This window comes from Xenia sp. Carnegie-2017, unplaced genomic scaffold, assembly GCF_021976095.1.
Source record: "Xenia sp. Carnegie-2017 unplaced genomic scaffold, XeniaSp_v1 HiC_scaffold_56, whole genome shotgun sequence".
NCBI classification, from domain to species: Eukaryota; Metazoa; Cnidaria; class Anthozoa; order Malacalcyonacea; family Xeniidae; genus Xenia; species Xenia sp. Carnegie-2017.
Genome location: NW_025813522.1, coordinates 84,481 through 106,548, shown reverse-complemented (window position 1 = coordinate 106,548; position 22,068 = coordinate 84,481). Strand labels below are relative to the sequence as shown.

Genomic DNA, 22,068 nt, shown 5'->3' with positions numbered 1-22,068 from the left:
CAAACATGTAACGATACTCTCGGGCTCAACCAATTTACTTTATTACGATCATTTGGACGACAGAGCTAACTACTTGCTAACGACTACATACGTTTTGCAAGCAACGTCAGACTCATACGCCAACAACTCTGGTTCAACCACCGCTGCAAGGATTTTGGTCTCGTACAAGCAGGACTTAGAATTAAGTCGCCGTTGAACACACAAGAGGCTATTTGGATTGTCAAATCCACTAGCAAACAATACACAATTGACACCCACACGTTTCTTGTACACAAAATACAATGACGTAAGAACCAGATAACAAATGCGGCTAACCTCACGTTTACTCCTCATTTGACTCTGAAGATGACTACCGCTAAGGTTGTCGAAACGTCAGTCAAAAACAACAAAAGCAGTCCTTCTCAGGACTATACCAACCTGGACGATCTACATCTACAAACATGTAACATTCTTCATTTGTAACTAAAATTACCGAGCACTTTAGAATTTGTCTTTCTGGCCATGAATGAATGATGAAAGCTGTGCATAAGTGCAAGGCACAACGAAAGCATCTTCCTCTGGCCAATTGTCATAAATGAAATTTTGCTAAGCTATAGCTCTCGTGTGCGACATAAGTCATAGTATTTTTTTTTGAAGATTTCGCGCGATGCAAATCGACTATAAGTTTTTTTATCTATGTTTTATCATAACCATGAATGTTTATTTGCTCACTATTAGCGTGCTATACTTTGCATTTTCGACACGGACGAATGCATATTGACAAAGGTGTCATTCGCCTTACCTAATTTTGCACTACTCGGAGAACCAAATACCCAAATAATCGCTTGAACAAGATGGTTGCAGACGCAAATTGACAAACAGTTTGACACAAAATGGTAAGTCATTCGAAATTGTATCGTCAAATTGCTATATTTATCAAAAAACTTTCTTTGTTACTCTCGCAGAGCATAATATTAAATAACGATTGAAATATTTACGACAATTACTTTCACCACGCAACGGAATGTTCATTAAAATACAGCAGTATTTTCTCGTATGTAACTGCATACAACAATTTATGTCTATTTTCATCTTAATTTCTATTCAGTATACCAAAAAACGTTTTTTTCATATTAATTTGTCGTCAATGATACTTATCAAACATTTTATGCGACGTGCGTGTATAACATTACCCTGTTCACTTACGACACACAAGTGACACGTTGCTTATGCCTGTTTCAAACGTCGCATTTTACATGAGACGAATGCATTTAAAGTGCTACTGAAGTTAAATTTTCATACTTCGTTTTTTCACATAAACATTTTCTTTGTATTTACTGATCATTTTGAGTTATTGCACACTGAATTTGATTTAGGGGAACGCATTGAAATTTGTGTTCAAACATGGCACTTTAATGCGAATTTGCTTTGAGCGCGTGACGTCATTTAAAGGACGGAGTTCTATTTTAAAGCTATCACTTAATAAAAATATATACGAACCAGAATATTTCCAGCATGAGTTTTACATTTTTTATAACTTTTTTCTCCAAGAATCAAGTATAGCTGGTAAAAAATGAGTAATACCAATAAGAATACAGCATATACAACCATTATAGTTTTATTAACTTCTACAATAAACTTATATTTCTCGATGAACTGGGTACTGTTTCCCTGTCAACAACAGCGAGATTACACATAATATAAATATTAACACGGTTTATTTTACCGTCACATGAAAACATGTGACTTGGACGAGATTTGAACTCGCACCTTTGGGATACTAGTCCGCCGCTCTACCTGTTGAGCTACCAAGCCCACAGGGATTGGAGACGAGTCAAATATTTTAAAACTACGTATGGACGAAAACTAAAATGGCGGAAAATAGTAATACAAACATTGTTGATCAAATTCTGCCAAATTTAAACGAACATTCTTCAAGAATCTCGCCTCAAACAAGTGCAGAAACAAAGCTAAAGTAAGTCACATTTTCAATTCTAATACAGGTAGACGGCGGTCTACATCAGTTGTACCAACTACGAACACTACCGAACAAAATGTGCCGAGGAGGAGTTTTGTCACGACGCGAAATTTTACTTCACAGCGCCCGTCTGCTTCTAAGCGAAGAAGGATTAGGGAATCTAAAAAAAGGCATGGTGCTATAGATAATAGACCATTCTTATGCGAGCTTATTTTGCTGGGAGGACCGAATGCTTCTGTCGTTTCTCGTCATAGAGCATGCCTTGCTCTGATGGAACGGAGTCACATGATGTCAGGCTGCAGATTCACCAAGGCAATGAACGCTGCACAAGTGGAAATTGCCATAATGGAAGCTTTTGTTGACAAAACTCCAGCTGGTGTGGATATCGAAATATTAATGTCAATGCACACATCTCTTGTTGTGCCATTTTTGGCTCATGGTCAGATTGGCATTGATGGAGCAATTTTGCAACGGCTCTTTCAGAGTAAACCAGTTTAGGTGTGACCAAACAAACAGATCATAACTGAGCATCATGTATGAGTTTCTGTTGTCCTCTTCCGTGGTTTAAAAGCTGCATCAACTGTTTTACTTGCACATGTGTATGTTAATGCACCATATTTCAGCATCTTGATTGGAAAAACGAAATAATTGACAATATTATACTCATCATATATAAATTAAATATGCAGTCAATGTGGAAAAATGTGTAATTTAATATAATACACATCACAGGAATAGTTTGTGAAGTCCCTGTTATATTTTTAAATAATGATTTGTTTGGTGATGTGCACATTTCCAGAAGCTCTACTGATGCCAATCATAAGCCATTGGCTTTGCCTCGAGATACAGCACAATCTCTATTATCACTGCCTCCAGAGACAGCACACACGCTTCTTTACAATCAACCACTGACCTTCATACAATTGGTGTACAGGATACATCAGGTTAGTTACATTAAATATTATATTGCCACCATGCTTTATCTTATTGCTAAATTATATTATTTTTTTTACAGCACAACCTCCGTTTTCATTGCCTTAAGAGACAGCACAAGCTTCTTTTCAATCTACTACTGATCTTCATGCAGTTTGTGTACAGGATACATCACATTATTGCCACCATGCTTTATCTTATCGCTAAGTCAATCTAAAGATGGTGGATTCTCAGGTTAGCAGTCCGATAGATGCGTGAGTCGGAATCGTATAGATTATAAGTAAATAATTTTTTCTTCGATCTAGTAAATAATGATATAGTGTAAAGAACAAATGTGCAGTTTAACAGTATACCAAACGAAAATACATGAACTCACTTCTTTGCCGGGTCCTCACGATCTACATTAATTTCAATACAGGTTAGCCGATATAATAAAGTAATACAATGATGAAGCTTTCGCCCTGGTTAGCATGTGGTAACTGTCAGCTGCACTATAGACTCAAATCCCTTTTATCCCAATGAATATTGCGCGTCAAATTACGCGTCAGTTAAAACATGCATAAATTAAACTCCAGTGCTAAATAATTATATCCGTGCAGTTTGTCAGCAATCCATCCTCCCCGATAAAGAAACATTACTTATCAGTTTATTTCTTCTGCTGCTTGAATCACAGCGATCTTGGTGATTGGTCTCGAGTACTCCCCTGAACTTGTTTTGACCTTTACGTTTCGTACCTTTCCATCCTCTCCCGGGTACCCTTCTACTATCCGTCCTACTGTCCACTTTCCTCGTACAGCATTTCCGTCAGCCACTATTACCACATCATCGACTCGCACATTTCTTTTCCTGATTCCATTTTTCCTGGGGACAAGTAATGGAAATGTGTCTCTTGTCCATCGTTTCCAAAACGAGTCCACGATCTTTTGCACAAACTCCACCATTCTTCTGGGGTTTTTGGTTTCTTGAAATGGACCTTGTGGTACTTGAACAGATGCTCTACCCAGGAGCATATCATTGGGGCACAAATATGAGTCGTCATCGGGATCATTCGGAGGTCGTCCAATTGGGCGTTGATTTACTAAGTTCGCTACTTCCAGTAAACAAGTATACAGCTCAAACGGAGTAAGTATGTGTTCTCCAATCGCTCTCTTCAGGGCTCGTTTGCAGCTTTTCACCATCGCCTCTGCACATCCGTTTTGATGTGGTGCCGCTGGGGTGCTAAGCTTCCATTGTACTCCCTTTTCCGCGCAGTAGTCTTGAAGTAGCCTTTTGTCAGCTCCTTGGATCATTTTGCGCAGATTGGTCAATGCACCAACAAACTGCGTACCGTTATCACTCAAGATTTCTGCTGGGTATCCCCGAATTGAGAAGAATCTTCGCAGAGTCTGGATAAATTCCATCGCTGAACAGTCGGTGGCGATTTCTAGGTGGACTGCTCGAGTATTTAGGCACGTAAAGATTACTCCGTAATGTTTCGTTCTCTTGTTTCTTCCCACTTTGACAGTCAGTGGTCCAAAGTAGTCGCATGCTGTGTAGTGGAACGGTGGGGAATGGGGTTGAAGTCGCTGTGGTGGTAAGTTGGCCATTATCTGTGATTCAGTTTTTTGGGTTTGCTGCTCGACATGTGACACACTTTGCCTTGATGCTCTTTGCTAAATCGTGTGCTCGAATGATCCAATACATTCTTCTGATTTTTGCTACCGTAGTTGCCACCCCGTGGTGACCTTTTTTGTGAAACTCTTCCACTATCAATTTGGAGATTCGGTGATTATAGGGCAAGAGAGCAGGATGCTTGGTTTCGTAAGAGACTAATGAGTTATCAATTCTTCCGCCAACTCTAACAGTGCCTTCTTCATCGGTAAAAGGGCTCAGAGATCTTAATTCGTTAGATTTCAATTGTGCACGAATCTTTGTTTAAGCTCTTTTAATCCAGAATGTCCTACTTCTTTCGAGTTCTGCCGGTGTTAAGCAATCTCCTCTTGCTGTGTCCTTCGCTGTCGACCGTACCTTTGCTAATAATGTTTACTTAGCTCTCAAAACCCAAGCAGTAACTCGTACGAGCTTTCTCCAACTTGAAAACCTTTCACTGTCAATTACGTTTACTGACGTTGTGACTGCACCTACCAATTTTCAACTTCTACATTCCCTTTCAACTTCTTTTGCATCGGGTTTTGCGTTTTCGACCGGCCATTCTTCCTTTGGCAAGTACAGGAATTCAGGACCGTTTTTCCATCTATCCGACAGCTCAACAACACGGAGACCACGGGATACATCATCTGCCACGTTCTGATCCGTTGGGATGTGTCTCCATTGAGCAGGTTGGACGTTGCTTTGTATTTCCCCTACTCGACTTGAAACAAATGGTTTGAGTCGTCTTCTCTGGCTGCGGATCCACGCAAGAACAATTGCGCTGTCGGTAAACAAGACACTCTCTTTTAGTGGTATACGGAGTTCATTTTGGATGGTCTTGCATAAACGGCTGGCTAACACGGCTGCTTGTAGTTCTAATCTGGGTATTGTTAGCTCTTTCAATGGGGCGACTCGTGACTTTGCTGCAACAAACCGTACGTTCACTACTCCATTAGGTCCTATACTTCTCAAATATGCACATGTTCCAAATGCTTCTCGCGATGCGTCGGCAAAGGCACATAAGATCGGTGGCTCAATCATTACAACGGGACATAGACATCTTTCCAACGATATTTCGTTTAACTGATCCATCTCTTTAAAGTACGTCAACCATTTTGTTTGATCACTTTGCGATAGTTCATGGTCCCAGTCGAGTCCTTGCTGCCACAGTTCCTGCAAACCAATCTTTGCCCTTATAAGGTAAGGTGCTGCAAAGCCTATTGGGTCATATATTCTAGCGACTTGGCTTAGGATCTTCCTCTTTGTGAACTTTGGCTGTTGGGTGTGGCATATTTCTACTTTTACTTTATACTTAAGCACATCCTCTTTCTTGTTCCAGGCCAGGCCGAGCACTTTTGACTCTTGTTTTCCATGAGGAACATCAACTTCATTACCATCTTCTTGCTCGTCTTTCCTGTTCAACTCTCCGTTTGATTGCCATCCCTTCACATGAAACCCGCCATTATCAAGGATGCTGTCGATTGCTTTAGTCAACCCGATTGCTTCTTCATTTGTAGCAACTGAATCCAGAATATCGTCCATGTAAGAATTGTCCTTTATAACTTTTGCTGCTCTCGGGTTCTCTGATGCTCCTTCATCTGCAGTTTACCGCAAGGCAACTTGGGCCATCGCAGGTGCAGGTTTGTCACCGAACGTAAGTACGTTCATAACGAAAGTGTCCGGAGGTCTATCAATCTCTAAATTCCTCCATAGGAATCGGTGTACCTGCTGGTCTTCGACAGGGATAAGGACTCGGTGATACATCTTTGAGATGTCCGCAGTGAGGGCAACTTTATTTTCCCTAAAACGGAGAATAACTCCGAATAGAGAGTTCAGAAGATCAGGCCCCTTTTGCCAATAATCGTTCAGCTTATGTCCTCGGAACGTAGCGGAGGAGTTGAAAACGATACGAACCGGGGTGCTTGTACTGTCAGGTCTTAGAACTGCAGGGTGGGAGATGTAATGGACTGGTTCTTTGTGTTCCTTAACTTCCTTCTCGGATAACTTTCGAGAAAACCCCATGTTTTCCATTTCTGTCATCTTGTTGTTGTACGCTGCTGCTTGCGTAGGAATTTTCAATAATCGACGCTCAGTTGACTCTAGTCGTTTCAATGCCTGGATTCTGTTATCTGGTAAGTCTTGGGGGTTTTTCTTCCATGGGTATGGAATCATCCACTGCTTTCCAACCTTTTTTGCAGACTGTTCAATCACTTGCTTTTCTTCTCTTTCGGATTGGCTCAATTTTTCAGCTTCACAGGTGCACGGCTTTACTGTTACTCCCATAGCTTCGGTTGCCCAAAATTCTGATAAATCAACTGCTTCTGGGTACCTCACGTGTAATACAGTTGTTGTTGCAATGTTTGACTGTCCCGTTGATGATACGAACAGAACCCATCCGAGTGGCGATTCTCTCGCGACAACATGTTCGACTTGCTTTGTTTGACCCGTGTGCATGTATGCATGATCGATTCCAACAAGTAAGTCGACTTGGCCCTTTCCACGCTTCACCTTATCCTTTGGTAATCCGAGTTTTTCGCTTGCATTCCCGGTATTGATTCCTTTGACATCCTCACTGATAGATGGTATTCCAACTGCAGTGATTGTATACTTCTTTGATTCTCCGATTCTGCTTACTTGAACTTTGTAGCTCTTTGTGCAGATTGACTCTTCCTCTCCACCTATTTTTATGATGTTAACGGAGATGTCTTTCCCTTTCAGACCGAGACTCTCCGCCGTTTCGCTGCGGATTAGACTTATCTGAGCTCCAGAATCCAGAAGAACGTTGCCGCGCTTGTAGAGACCATTTGATCCGCAAATGTTAGCAGAAATCACTGGTAGGATTGAGTCGTTTAGACCAGTTACTGATGCAATGGTTGCACCTGTTTTGTGCAGCAGCGGATGGTGACTGGATGTGCACTGGACTCCATTTTCATACTTGGTGCATTGCTTTCGCCTGTTGCAATTTGCTTGACGATGATCCCGACCCGCTTTCTTCAAACAGCTGAAACACACGTGATTATCTTTCGCAACTTTTATTCGCTCATCGACAGACATCGCTGCCAATTTTGACACTGGTCCGGCCAATGATTTGAGTTCTTGCAGAGCCAACACTTGAATCGGTTTTTACTTTCTTCCGTGACTGTACCATTGACATGATTGACTTTGCGTCGAGTGAGAGACGTACCACTCCTGACTGGGGCTGTTGCACGCATGCGCGACTTCATCTCAATTGTCATCCAATTCATCAACGCTTTAAGGGTTGCGGGCTTTTCTCTCTCTAAGTCTCTCGACCACACTTTTCGATCATCTGGACACATCTTTTGTTCAATTATGGATAGCATGTGGCTGTTATCCATGTCACTCGGAACCCCTACCTCTTTCAACGTGTTGAAACACCGCCTAACCAAATGAACTAAATCACAGAAACGCGCGTCCTCTCCTGTTTCTAGGGCTTTAAATTTAACGATGTCCTGCGTTATGGTGTCTGATACGTACCGAGGGTCCCTGTAAATGGAATCTAAGTATTCCCACGCTGCATCATAATCAGAACCAATACCTTTTATTAATTCAAGTGGTTTCTCTTTCAAACAAGTTCGCAGTAGTGTTATTGAATCTCGTTTTGTATATCTCGATTCAATTGTATGCTTGAAATCCGCACGAAATATTGCATATTCACGTACGTCGCCCGAAAATTTTGGTAGCTTTGGTTTTTCCATTTGAAACCCGCAGGGACTTCGTGTATTTTCAGATTCATTTTTTACTTCAGATTGGAAAGTAATTTGATTCGGAAAATTTTCCTCATTTGTTGGGCTTATTTCGGTGGGAGCGTTGACAGATTCCTCGGAAATTACCGCGTGGGAACTTTCCGCCACATTGCTCATTTCATCACCTACGCTGGTCGGGTTTTCTTCAATAGCTGCGGGGCTCATATTACTTGCGCTGTCAACATTTTGCATTCCGATCATTCCAGACGAATTTTGCTCGTTTTGACTGATGCTAGTTTCTGAAGTTTTCACTGAAACCAATTGTTCGATATAATATTTTGCCTCAATATCAAGTTTTAAAATTCGTTTTGGCACTCATCTAACCAATGCTCTTCTGCTTCAAAAGCTTCATCGTTCATAATCAAATTTGCATAGAGCTCATGTTTCTCTACCACGTTGTCGAACGCTTGTTTTACTTTGACGAGATAGTCGCTTACCTCGTTTGCTGGTCTTTTATTTATACACAGATGATTCAAGGCCTTTCCCAGTCTTGTCAATGTAGACTTGGCTGCTCGGCGTTTGAGCTTAGCAGTCTTCAGTGCCTCGTCTTCGTTACTCATGGTTCAGGTTCTCCACGCGATTAATTTTTCTTCAGAAATCGAATGTTGTGGATTCTCAGGTTAGCAGTCCGATAGATGCGTGAGTCGGAATCGTATAGATTATAAGTAAATAATTTTTTCTTCGATCTAGTAAGTAATGATATAGTGTAAATAACAAATGTGCAGTTTAACAGTATACCAAACGAAAATACATGAACTCACTTCTTTGCCGGGTCCTCACGATCTACATTAATTTCAATACAGGTTAGCCGATATAATAAAGTAATACAATGATGAAGCTTTCGCCCTGGTTAGCATGTGGTAACTGTCAGCTGCACTATAGACTCAAATCCCTTTTATCCCAATGAATATTGCGCGTCAAATTACGCGTCAGTTAAAACATGCATAAATTAAACTCCAGTGCTAAATAATTATATCCGTGCAGTTTGTCAGCAATCCAGATGGACTTAGATTAATGAGACCAATACCGGTTAATGTAGATCTTTAAATTACCAAGTCATACCAAAAACTAATTTAATATAAAAGCTAGTTGTTGCTGATATGTTTTCAAGAATTAATTTTCATATCAATATATTCTTGGCTTAGGCAGTTAAAAATTTTTATTGCAATACGCGCACTTAAAATACAAGAGTAAATCAATTTTAAAGTTATCAATAGCATCATAGTTCACCAGTTCTATGCACATTGCACATTTTAACAAAATCAATTTCCTTTTTAACGTGTTGCAATAGTTTACGAAAATTGAAATGGCATACCCGACAAGCCAAGTAGCCTATATGTACTGTAGAAAAGCTATGCCGAAATATATTGTAAAATACATTACAAAATCGAAATTTCACGGCGCATAATTCAACTTACGCTGCTAGAATACAACCTGTGAGTGCCAATGAAATCTCTTGCATAAAGCTTCTTGTGACTTGTTTCGGTACTGTGTTTGCCACTAGGGACCACGCACAGTTAATATCCTTCTTTGTTTCGATTAGTATGGCAACACACATCATAAAGCATAAGTTTTTGTTATTTAACTCTTTGCAAAATATGATTCAATTGTGCTTTTGGAAAGCGTTAGTATGCATTTGTCTTACATTTACGCTTGCCTTTGTCATTTTTATGATCATTGCGAGGTCAGATGTTTTATTTACCTACACAAACCAGTTTCCGAAAAGCTTCTTGAAAACATCCTTTGTATGCCAATTTTTTTCTTTGACAGAAGAGCGCACTGGAAGGTTTGGCGACGTATTCGCAATTTTGAAGTTTGTTTAAAACTCAGAATGAGTATATAATGAACAAAAACTCCAATTTACAGTTATAGAAACTCTTGTAAAAGTTTGGAAGAAGTTCAAAATTGCTTGAACACACTTACACTATGCGGATTTGCAAGACATTGCATGATGAGGGCTGCGTTTTCTGAGTTGGAAGGTCAAAACTTTGAACTCAGAACAAGACATTTATAATTGAAATAACCCAACATTCTTTATCATAAATCGTGGATTTATGACCGTTTCGCTCAATGTCGGAGCTCGTCAGCATGTCTGGGAAAGTCGCAGAGAAATATACGTTAAGGGCTTCCAGCATAGAAGGCCTGGTTCGTTACAAACTTAGCAAAAAAATTATTTACGCTTCATCAACTTTTATATGGAATTGCACTTTTTAATGGTCTTGTCATATCTAAATGCTGATTTTTATGGAAACGATTTTATGTCAATATATCAAATGAAGTTGTGGACTAAAAGCAATTAAAATGTGTGTAGATGTTGATCGGTAGTTTATGGCTTCATTGTGAAGTTAAAAGTTTTGAGGTCAGTTTTGCTAATACTGACATTTCTCCTTTAACATAATGCCATTCATTGTCCTGTGTACAGTCATAAAACAAAAAGTTACCTTAAATTTACTATGGGTGAATTTATTAGGTGCATAGGGCGTGGCTCTGTATGCAATAGCATTACAAATTTTTTTGCCAGATAAGCCACTGCTTTGAACAATTTTACAAAGCCCAACAATGTTCATTCGACATTTTGGCATCGGACAGAGGTCCAACTTGAAATAAAATGGAACAAATTAGAGCAAATAAAGAGAGGTCGATTGTGCACTAAAATGAAGACACTAGACGAAATAAAGTTTTTGGTGCGATTTTACAGCCAATAGACTCAGGGTCATTTGGATTAGGCCTTGTGCCATGCCATTGTCTGGAAACAAATGAAGAAATAAATAATATTGGTGCCTGCCATATCTTTAAGAAAAGCTCAAAATGTCGATACAACATCTTGTGTTTACCCCAAGTCATTGGCAATACGCGATTTAATAACAACTGGAAATCTAGTTCGACTTCAAAAACAGCAGTTTTACAATTAGAATCCTTTGATATTCAAAGATGTTCGTGGTCACCATACAGCTCTTCAATATCAATGGAAATAGAAGAAAAAAAAAATGCAAGTGAAGGATTTCACGATCCGTTCCACGAAAAATGCAGTGATGTCTCATCTTCTTTTAAAGGCGATTAGGTAGTGAAAAAGTATTAGGAAAGCTCCATTGAAACTGTTCAGGGTATATTGAAAATAAGTGTTGAAGCGCATACCCGAAAACCAGTGCAAATGCAAAGCGTTGCTCGAAACATAACTCGACGCTTTGCATCAAATGTCTGGAGGAATCCCCGGGAAACCATTTTATTTCGGAAAGTGTTTTATTCAGTACTTGAGAACATGCCTGTCACAGTTGAGAACTATATCCATGGGGAATTCTTTAAGTACGTAAACAACGATGAAGAGTGCTTAGTTCCTCCCAATGAAAAGTCACACGAGTTTTTCTTAAAAGCACAGTGTCTTACTCATTTCAGTATGAAAATAGCAACGAAGAACTTATGCTTTTGCATCTTCAAGGTTCCAAATATTCACTCTACGATCCACAAATATCTACAACTAAGCCTTATGATGCTTTAACGTCTATAAGCAAATCAATTATTCTTAACAAAGAAACTTATTTTGTGCAGGAAATTTATCATTTTATGTGAGCAATGAAGTCAAACGGCAACATAATTGTGCAAGTTTTGCGAAAGGATGGGACTTAGCAACCTGCCTAGATGTTATGGTTTCTCTTTTTATGACACAAGTAGCTACATACCAACAGAAGCTAAAGTCCTGAATCTATAATGAAGGTACATACTTTTTACTGCTACAGACAGCATTGACTATTCCATTTTATGTATTATATATTAAAAGGATTGTACTTTTGTTGCTATAATGTTTACATAGATTGTAGTTGAAAGTATTAAGGTTGAAAAAATATGCTGGAAATAACATTCTCTTGTGTTTTCTTATGTCTAACTCTGGTCACAAGGGTTTTGTAACAAAATCTATAAATGTTCTGTTAATGCTTTTAGAACAATTTGGATTTGATTAATAAATGTTAACAACAAAATATTGAAATCAACATGCCCTTTCGAAAAATTCTAAATTAATGTCAGAGTTTTTTATAGAGTAGTACTGGTAGTAGAATCTTTTAGAACCTAAAGACGTTTTAACTTTCTTTGGTAGTCTCTCGATAATTTTCAATCCATGTTCTACAAAGTCAATATTGCTTTTCCACCACACAGAAAGGAAAGACATACTAAATGTCATGTCAAATGTCATGTCAAGCTGAGTGTTTGCGTTATAATTGCAAACTTTGCTTCAGATAAATATACGCTTATGTTACTTTATTCAAATCCAGATTTTCAGAAGCAAGCAGAAGTCTTACACATTTTCTCTAACTCCTAAATGGACGCATTGCTATATTGAATCAACGAAACTTCGAGACTTCTGCAACCTCCTTCAAATGATCTGGAAATATTAAAACACAACAATGTTCTCCAACATATTAGACAGCTTTAGCAAACGCAACGCGACGTCAACTAAGACGTCTAAATGTTGAGGAGAACTGGGTCGAGGACGACGTTTGTTGTCAAAATATTTCGGCTTAGCCTTTTTGAGACAGGAGTCGTGGACGTAAAAATTTATAGTTCACGTTCAAATAGTTTATTTTCTTCAAAGGGACGAGTAAAAAACAGTTATTTTTACGAAATACAAATGTTTGGTAAAAAAAGAGTGAGATGGAATTCAATATATGTTTGATTTTCAGTCGTTCACAGACGTAAATCGCAGCAAAATTTTGGAAATCAAGTTAATTAGCTTATGCACGTATTTTTGATGAAAATCTTCTGTTATTGCGTTGTTACATTAGAAATTTTGAAAGGATTTAATATTTGATTTTTTTCGTTTTTGACACAAACTTTTTATGTGAAAACATCATGAGAAATCTTTTATAAGTGTTCAAAGGAACTAATAGTATTTTTTTCAAGAATTTAATAGACACATGTGTAAAAGACATAAATTTCTAGGGATGCATGATAAGGATAATTGTTATATTGGTGGAAAAGAACTACTAAACCAATGGTTTTAGGCTTGTTCTCTTACTGCGAAAACATTTAAAAAGTAAAATTCCATACATGGAATCACTCATGCCAACTTATTTGGGTATTGCACGTATACCTCATTTCTTTAGAAAAATTTAATTCTTAAAATCAGGGTTTGTAATGAAGACTAGTTAAATTTCCTACCATAAATAGCTTTCGTACTAGAGCCCTCTATTTATAAAAGTTGGGACAACGGGTCTGGCGCGAGCGCGGAGCCGCCGTTTTCGATCCTACTTACAATACGAAATAATATTGAGTTTGTGTGATATTGGCTAAATGACCTAAATGACCAGCAATTCCGCATTTTTTAATGGAAATTTTAAATATATCATAATCGGCAATGAAGCCTTTGGCGTTTTTGTGAATAATTACTGCAAACAAAACTCAATTTTATGGATTTGAGCTACATTCGCGCTTGACTAGTTCGTGCTTTGAAACTCTTAGTGACCCAATTTAGGGTTTTTTTTACGTCTCCGAACGTATATTCTGGCAGTTTTCAACAACAGCACCAGTATATTTGTTTTCATTGCTTATAATTAACGTGCGATGAAGAAAATACTAGTTATTTCGAATGCATATTCTTGATCAGGAAAACGCGTAACTATACCTCAGATCTGAATGAATGCTTTGGCAGGTATAAAGTAAGTCAAAATAAATCACTGCAGCTTATTTTTGGTTATATTTACATTTCGAAACCGTAGAAGCAACTTAACTGGTAAAAATGTATTCTGTAAAAATTCTAGAATAATAACGTAATTCTAAAACTAAAAGTAATTTGAATTTACAATTGAACTGCTATAATTTATTTTAAATTAAACTGTGCTTGGAATTGTTAGTGTTATCCATGGCTGGACAAGGCTTTGTTTTGAAGCACTGTAGTCATGAAATTTTGCTTAGGTATTACATATTTTGCAATGTGCTCCAAGCATAAAAATTTAATGCACACAGATTACAATGGTTTTGCTGGAAGATTATGACTTAAGATATTTGTTATTATGCAATAGTTCTTTAATAATCTATTAATCAAATGTGAAGTTGCTTATTTCTTTATTGCTTGTGAAACTGCGATTATAGTTGAAGTGTAATTCAAATGCAGAATGATATAGGCTTCTATTTGGTGAGGCATATGTTCAAAATGAACTTATTTTGTTCAATATAAAAGAATTCTGTTGTTTAAGAACTGTCTTGTTTGTTGCAATTGTTACTGTTTGTACAGACTTTGATATTACATATGAGTCTGATCCAATTTTTAATCTAGCTTATAAAAGAGTTGAGTCGAAAACAATCATCGTCAATGAATCTTTATGTCAAGAGCAGTTTGAGAAAATAGTCACTGCGCGCAGTCCAATCTATGGTAAAGCTATTTCTTTCATGCTTCCCGATTCCATGATTCTATCGATATGTTGTCATATGAACTAGCTATAAAATAATTAATTATTATAGCCCATATCTCCAGAAAATCAAATGTTTTCTCATAATACAAGCAAACTTGCTGTAATCGCCATATAAACATTAATTCAAATTTCAAACGTAAGAACGAAATAGGCGGAAATTAATCAAATGACGGATGTTGTCCAATCAACATTTGCAAACAAGAAGCAAAACATGTCCCAACTTTTACAAATAGAGGGCTCTGTAACGAAATAGTCAAGCACAAGCTTTTCTTACACGATTTTTCCTGTCAGGAAACTAAGATTTATTTTTAGTTCCCACAATATGTGCTTTTTGTGTGTCAGCAAAATGGTAGCGAAACCTGGCAAGTTGCCTTTTATAATGCAATGCGGTTTTGAGTGTTTATTCCCTAGAAAATTTTTTTTATTTTATTATGTATTACTGTAAATTATTTTAATTTTGTTAATGTTAATAAACCCAAAGGAAACTTTGCATTTTATATGTAGAGATTCTGGCTAACTATTCAGGAAAAACATTTTTTCAGCTATTCTCTAGATATACCACATTTTTTTTAGTTCATCCCACCTATACAAAATTATCTGATTTTGTTGTTCACACTTCATTTTGTACACTTCTTAGATTAATTTTCCATATTAAAACATGTGCACTTGATTGATTTACTTCGAATTATTATTTATTGTACTTCCGTGTACAAAGTAAAAAAATTACATCACTATTTACAGTTGATTGTATGTGCAGCATTTTCCTCGAATACTAATCACAGAATTTTTTCTTATCTAGAAAAATTTAAAAATGCTGATTTTTATTGTTCTGGTTTCAAGTATATTGATTCAATTATGTTTGTACACAGGGTATTTAAACACTAAAGGTAATACTTGATGTAGGTAGTATTTTTCCAATATTTAAAAAGTTTCTTTGAAATTTGAGGTTGTATACATTTAGTTTACACGTAATTACTTTCAAAATTTATTTTAGCAACCGCTTTTATAAGTTCTTTATAATGTCAATTATATTACCATAGAGTAATTGTTATGCTAATAGCAAAATAGTGAATATTGTGATATGTTTGTCTTAAATAAGAGAAATAATAGAACTATTTTAACAACAGAAGTTTAAGAAATGACATTGAAGTTGTAAGGAAACAAAAATAATGCCACTTTACCTTTTCATTCTAGGGTGTAAATATGGAGAGGGGTACTAATCAAAATAGGCAGGATGGTACAGCGGCTTTTCATAAATAAAATTACTTCTAACACATTAACAAAACAAACAAAGACAAATAACGAGAATTCAAGGCTAAAAAACTCTAAGAATGCACAACATAATAATTATTTTTGATACCATTTCATCCCAAACTATTATATATAACAATGTGGCTAACAATATAATATATGCATATGGTGTAAAAAAGCAAAACCATATAATATATTTTTTTGTTATTACAAAAACTAACAAAACTACCTTTTATCTCATTAAATCACCATTTTCACTCAATAGCAGGTACTTGGTGTTTTTTAAAATATTCTCTTTGGACAAAAAGTGTTTGTGAGATGCTTAAGCTTGTTGCAACCTAAAATTACAACTTGGTCAAACCTTTTTTATGACCTGCAATGTTTTCATACACAACAAAACAACATTCAACAACTTATTATAATCTACTCTTAAATCATTCTAAAAGAAGAAAAGATGTGCCATTCTTGCTCACCTCACAAATGCAAAGAGCATTTTCGAGTGACTATTTTGGGGCATCTACTATTCTACTCAAACTTATTAAGCACTTACGTGTATTCATTTGTTAGCGCATTTGTAGCTCTTATCATTTTTGTACTTAACTTCACCTGTCCTTGTTGGTGCTACGTATGCATTATTTTCTTCTGATTTTTCTTCATGAACTAAAATAAAAAGTGCAATATTAATCTTCTAGATTATTCATCATATGGACAACAGCCAAAACTAAAAATGTGGGCAGAGAAACTCTTCTCACAGATTGCACCTCAAACGCTGCAAATCATAGAAAGTAAGAATTTTATATAGCATTGGTTGTAGTGAAAAGAACAATAAATTATAACAGCCCATTTTTAAAAATATTTGAATTTTTAATGTTTTTACAGAGGTTTGATTAGAATTTTAAATTCATAAGCAGTAGCTTGCTTATGACATTTTATAGCTTTAACAATCAATTGAGCTACTGCAGTCTAATTTTGAAAACACTGGATCATCTTTTTTGTATTTTTTTTTGTCTTTTGAGTAACGTTTTGCAAAATGTACCATGGCATTTAAAGGATAATATGACTATGAAAGAGGATTCAAAAACAAAAACAGATGTCAAAAACTGTTCAATTTCACCTCCTCTCCCCCTCCCCCCATGAGGATGTTTCTGAAAAATATAATATGTAATTGGTGATGCCTGAAAGTTTGTAGTACAACGAGGTCTTTCGAAAATGATTGTAAAATGTATTCAGCTTTATGCTTCTGCTCATCACTAGGCTTTTTTGAAATTCATATAACTGTCTACAAAGGAATAAAGTTTTTTTTTAATGAACTATAATTTCACTGATTGTAAAGGAAAACTTTCATGAAATCCATTCTTATTTTCAATAGTATAACCTTTTTTCCGTTTAGTTGATAAAAAAGTTGTTAAAAATCCTATAAAATTTTAGAGCTTTAAAGTTCCAAGTCTTTAAATAACATTTGCGAAATTGTTGGAATGCAGCTGCTGATTTCTAATATAGAAATCTAATTCTCTACTGACAAATTTCCTTGTTTGAATTGTCTTAATCTGTGTTGTATAAGGTCGCAATTTTGATACTGCAAAAATTCGGACATATATGTCGAGAATCTTGTTTCAGGGGCAAAAAAATTAAGTTACAAGGCAACAATATAGTATTTTACGTACGAATGTTCAAAGTTCCTTTTTTCATTTTGCTTTATTCGACGACTACGTTATTCTTAAGACTAAAGGGAAGAATGCTACTTATCAAGTTGCTTAAATGAGATAAAGTGTTATATACCGGTATAAAATAAACAATAGGTTGGAACGCTCATATAAGTATATGAAACAGGTAAATGAACGTATTTCAAATATCATTAAAACCCCTGTTGGTTTAAATACTTTATGCTGTCAACCATTTTTCATAAAAATACGTTCTGCAATGCATAAGATGTCGTTTACTATACCAACGAATAAATTTGCTTTTGACTCGTATTCATTTATATGTATTTCTATTTTTTTAAACAGTTTGTCTTGTTTATTGTTCTTTTTTGTTATAATAAATATTACGAGGAAAACATAGAAATTTTGGTTTGATTAAGGTTTGGAGCTTTATTGTGGTATTACATGCTTGTCAATGATAGATTAACGCTTTATTTCTCTTTTTTTTTGTCTTTTGAATTTGATCTTTTCTTTGATCTTGCTATACGACAAGGCATTGAGAGCGTTAAAGAAAGCATCATACCAACTTTACATGTATAACATTAATTACAGCCCAATCACTAAAAATAAGTAGAACGGTTAATGATAAAGACATAATTTGGACATCATTCTTGAGTTTCAACGGGACAGAATTATGAAAAAAACTAAAAATTAGCTTAATTTTGTTTAATTCTTCTGTAGAGACACACAATAAACTTTACAATGAAAACTTAAAAACTTTAAACGTCACACAGACTTAATGGGAAAGAAGAAAAGCAAAAACTTTTAAAAAACTAAAGATCAAAATACACCACCCTGTGTTCCATTGCTCTTCCTTCTCCCTTTAAGGAATTCAACTTTAAATCATTTTGGGCTTAAACTCAAACTTTCCACAGATGTCATAATTTCTAGTCGACACGCTCTTTTATTTGCAACAAACCTGTGATAAACAAGAAAAGAGAAGCCAAATTTTTACCCTGGTTGTTTGTTGTGGTTTTTAAATTTTAATGTCTTTTTAATGCTTATTTTGACTTTCTGTGCGTATAGCAGATATTGATTCTTCTGTTTTTTGGGCTACATTCTCACAAGGTAATTACTTTCAAATGGTGTTTTTATTTGCCAAAATTTCTTTTCCTACTGCAATTGCCAAATTTTGATGTGTGATGAAGAAGTTGAAAACAACTTCCGTAGCTAAAAGCGATCTAATACGATATCAACTGGTTAACTATAAAACTCACGTTCAACATCACGTAAAAATGCATCCTTCCGCCGACAATTTATAAGCATTTGAAACTAACAAAAAAGTTTAGCAAAGTTTTCCAAAAGATACGGAACATTAATTATATATTTGTTTTTGCAGAAAATAATGATAACAGATATTTATGTATTTTTAAACTTTTCTCTTTTATAATTTGTATGTAATAAAAACATTATTTACTGACAAGCATGCATGACTGAAAGTTTTGGGTGAACAAATACGCTTTTCCTTTGGTCTAGGTCGCTAAGTGCTCGATGTTAAGACTTCTACCATTTGGCATTTAGTAATCAATCTCCTAACCCTGAAAAGAACTCAAAACAACTTTCCTGTTCCTATAATCAAGTTAACTTTTGATAGAAAGTGTTTTTTATTAATGTTTAAATTACAGATTTTGGCAGTATTTTTGATGGGGACTTATCAAGCAACCTCACATGGAGGTTTGACTTTAGTTATCTCACGCAACGAAAATTTTGCTACAGCTATAAGGAGATGACAAGTTTTAACCCTAATGGAAAAAATGGGGACTTTTCCAATGCAGTTGAATTTGCAAAAGGAGGGCTTGTTTTGTTCGAGGATTATGGTTCTGGTGTATTTCAACGTTTGGCAATGATTCACAAACTAGAAAAAAATGACCATGTTTTCTTTGAGGTAAGAATAAAAATACCTTCCAATCAAATTGGCTAATACAAGTACTTTAAAAGTAAACTCGAAGTAAAATTTCTAATGAATTCAGTATAATGCGTCAAAATAAAAAACATTATTAAGTATTTCATGTCGTCGAAATAAAAAAACACCATTATGTGAGCGTCAAATGTTTGTTGCTCGATGTAAGTTAAAGAACATGTATTGTTCTCTTTATGAAATCCATCCTTTTTTGGAATATTTTTGTTTGCAACAAGCGACAGCCAATAAATAACGCTAAATATTGAATCAATTGGCCTGCTTGCAGATATTAATCTGGGCCACAAAATATAGAGCCTATTCATCGTTAAAATGCAAGTACATCCAATGATTACTGAATATAATGAACAACTTCAAACCTCTCTCAACAACACCGAACGCCGCTGAACACCTCTTAATACCTCTCAACACCACTTAACAGAGTGTCCAAATTCTCTAAACACGTTGAGTCGACAATGTTGAATATATGTTGAGTAAACAAGTTGAGTTCAGCTTTAAATCCCACAACATTTAATGAGTTTCCTTCCCTTGGAGACATAGAATATAATAACACTGGAGGCTATTTAGCCGAGTGGCTTTGGAAATGTTTAATTTACGCAAAAGCTGTACTAAACGACTTTATTTCATTATTTACTTTGGTAGTTATGTACTCCGTTATTTAAATAGAAATATTTTCTCTGGAGAAAAAATTTGAAACGTGATATTGTTGCATGCTTTTCGACTTTACATAAATTAAATATAGATGAGTGTAAAAATACGTCATGTGTGAAGGTTTAAATAGGTTGTGTGCATTTATTCTCCTGGGAAAGTGTAGAAAATAGGTAAGCAGTATAGAAGAGTCGTGTTCAGAAGAAAAAAAATCGTAATCAACAGGGGAGTTCAGTTGGACAAATGTATTGATAGTTAGAAATATGTTAAGGCAATTGTAAAGAGTGCGATTAATAAGGAAATGGAAGTGTGCCATGTTTCTAATGACAGGATGATAAAGAAATAAAAGTATATTCGTGATTTAATCAGGTAAGATAGATACTTATCCAATTATCGGAAAATTAGAAAACGATCATCGACGTAGCGTTTAATATCGACGACGATAAATAATCATCGACCCAACGTTTAAGCTAGGAGATAAAGATATTAGCCTATTAAAGACGTAGAGGGTAACCCATTCTTCGTATTGGGCTTTTGGAACGGCTCATTAGAAGTCTTATCTTTGAATATCATGTTCAAATTAAAAATTCGGTTTCTGCTTGGCAAATCTTCTGCAACGACTTTAATGAAATGTTTAAAAGTTAAAAATTTGTATGTTTAATTTCCCAGACATTGAGCAACTGTTATCTATATCAATTTTACTTTATGTATTACGTTATAAGAATCATTATTTTTTACATGTAGTTTGCATGAATTTTGAACCCACTCAAATGATGTTTTACACATTTAGTGTTAATTAAGCACCCTCGCTAAGAAAATCCAACACTATTATTAGTGGTAATAAAACATGCTTGTATGTAAAAGCAAAAGTGGCACTATTTCAGATTTGGTGGTGCTTAAAGAGCACTATTATCCATGATAATGTAATGCCTCCTCGTTGTTTTAAATAAGCATCAATAAAGTTGTTAGTTTGACACCTTGAAAACAAAAAATTAATTTTTTTTTCTGTTATGAATGTTTGGGTATTTATTCGAAGAAGTACTTTTATCAGACAATTTTTTGAAAATTCACCTCAAACGAGAGCAAAATTTAATGATTGAGCCCAATTGATTTGTTAGAAAATGTGAGGATTCCATGCTAATCTCTGCTTTATTTTAGTATGATTTCATTGTATGGATGGGTTTCTTTTTCATGTTGAATCGATAAAATGTAACACCACTGGTTTCCATTAGACAGTCGAGATAAAACATACCTAATCAGTAGACAGGGTACAGGTATAGAACCGCCGACATCAGCATTTTTCACGGAGCTCTTACCTGTGTCAAATAGTTTCAAGTCTTTCAAAGTCCACCGGACGCCGCGTGTCAACTGGAAACCGACTAAGAATGCTTTTGACTGGTTTATTTGATGAATGGGAAATGAGGCATGGATTAATTGAAGGGAAAGATTGCTTGTTACTGCTAAAACATACAAGTATTATATCATTTTTTGCCGATATAGAAAAGAGGTTACGATTTTATAAAGTGACTAGTTTTCTTCTTACAATAAAAATAGCTTTAAAAGTTGACATTTAGTTAGCAAAAAAATTTAAGGAAACATTTGATATTGACGAAGAGTAACAAACTTAAGGGAAACGTCAAAAATTATACAAGATAAATTGTTGAAGTGTTATGCCAAGAAATAGAGTTCATAATATCCAGCCTTGTTGCTAAAGACTGTTACGGCTGCAGTGTTAATCACCCTTCGCAAGGACGCCATGATTGTTTGATGATGGCGAACAATGAAAGAATATTATTTTACATTAATAATGCCGTATTGAAAATTTATGAAGAAGATTTAATGAATCGTTCTTCAATACTTTAAGTGC

General features: G+C 35.7%; 3 protein-coding genes and 1 long non-coding RNA gene across 6 annotated transcripts in view; 1 reads left to right on the top strand and 3 right to left on the bottom strand.

Moving 5' to 3' along the window:
* The first annotated feature begins 683 nt into the window (after positions 1-683).
* Positions 684-22,068, top strand: part of LOC124456576 — a 28,951-nt gene continuing 7,566 nt past the window's right edge. The window contains exons 1-4 of one of the 3 annotated variants that reach the window (XM_047006992.1): positions 11,937-11,994; positions 15,484-15,571; positions 16,628-16,720; positions 19,261-19,520. In XM_047006992.1, the coding sequence (XP_046862948.1) occupies positions 11,989-11,994; positions 15,484-15,571; positions 16,628-16,720; positions 19,261-19,520 (447 nt within the window). In that variant the 5' untranslated portion in view covers positions 11,937-11,988. Of the gene's footprint in view, positions 876-11,936; positions 11,995-15,483; positions 15,572-16,627; positions 16,721-19,260; positions 19,521-22,068 lie in introns of those variants that run through there. The other 2 variants (XM_047006995.1, XM_047006993.1) reach the window with 2 other exon arrangements.
* Positions 5,021-6,061, bottom strand: LOC124456563. Its single transcript, XM_047006982.1, has one exon. It carries the CDS (start codon positions 6,059-6,061, stop codon positions 5,021-5,023), a length of 1,041 nt encoding a protein of 346 aa, XP_046862938.1.
* Positions 6,009-8,843, bottom strand: LOC124456562. Its single transcript, XM_047006981.1, has 3 exons — positions 8,608-8,843; positions 7,704-8,458; positions 6,009-7,629 (listed from the first exon to the last, which is right to left on the bottom strand). Exons 1-3 carry the CDS (start codon positions 8,841-8,843, stop codon positions 6,125-6,127), a joined length of 2,496 nt encoding a protein of 831 aa, XP_046862937.1. The 3' UTR covers positions 6,009-6,124.
* LOC124456577 overlaps positions 18,103-22,068 on the bottom strand; it is a 31,063-nt gene continuing 27,097 nt past the window's right edge. The window contains exons 3-4 of the long non-coding RNA XR_006952338.1: positions 18,430-18,554; positions 18,103-18,195 (exon numbers count right to left, since the gene is read on the bottom strand). This is a non-coding gene — a long non-coding RNA (uncharacterized LOC124456577). The remainder of the gene's footprint in view (positions 18,196-18,429; positions 18,555-22,068) is intronic.

Excerpts from the sequence above, each read along its gene's own strand:
- LOC124456563 (XM_047006982.1), bottom strand. The coding sequence starts at position 6,061 with ATGGACGATATTCTGGATTCAGTTGCTACAAATGAAGAAGCAATCGGG.
- LOC124456562 (XM_047006981.1), bottom strand. The coding sequence starts at position 8,843 with ATGAGTAACGAAGACGAGGCACTGAAGACTGCTAAGCTCAAACGCCGA. Across the intron at positions 8,459-8,607 it reads TTTGAAGCAGAAGAGCATTG|CGCAAGTAATATGAGCCCCG; the intron begins GTTAGATGAGTG and ends AAATGTTGACAG. Across the intron at positions 7,630-7,703 it reads AACAGCCCCAGTCAGGAGTG|TGTTGGCTCTGCAAGAACTC; the intron begins GTACGTCTCTCA and ends AACCGATTCAAG.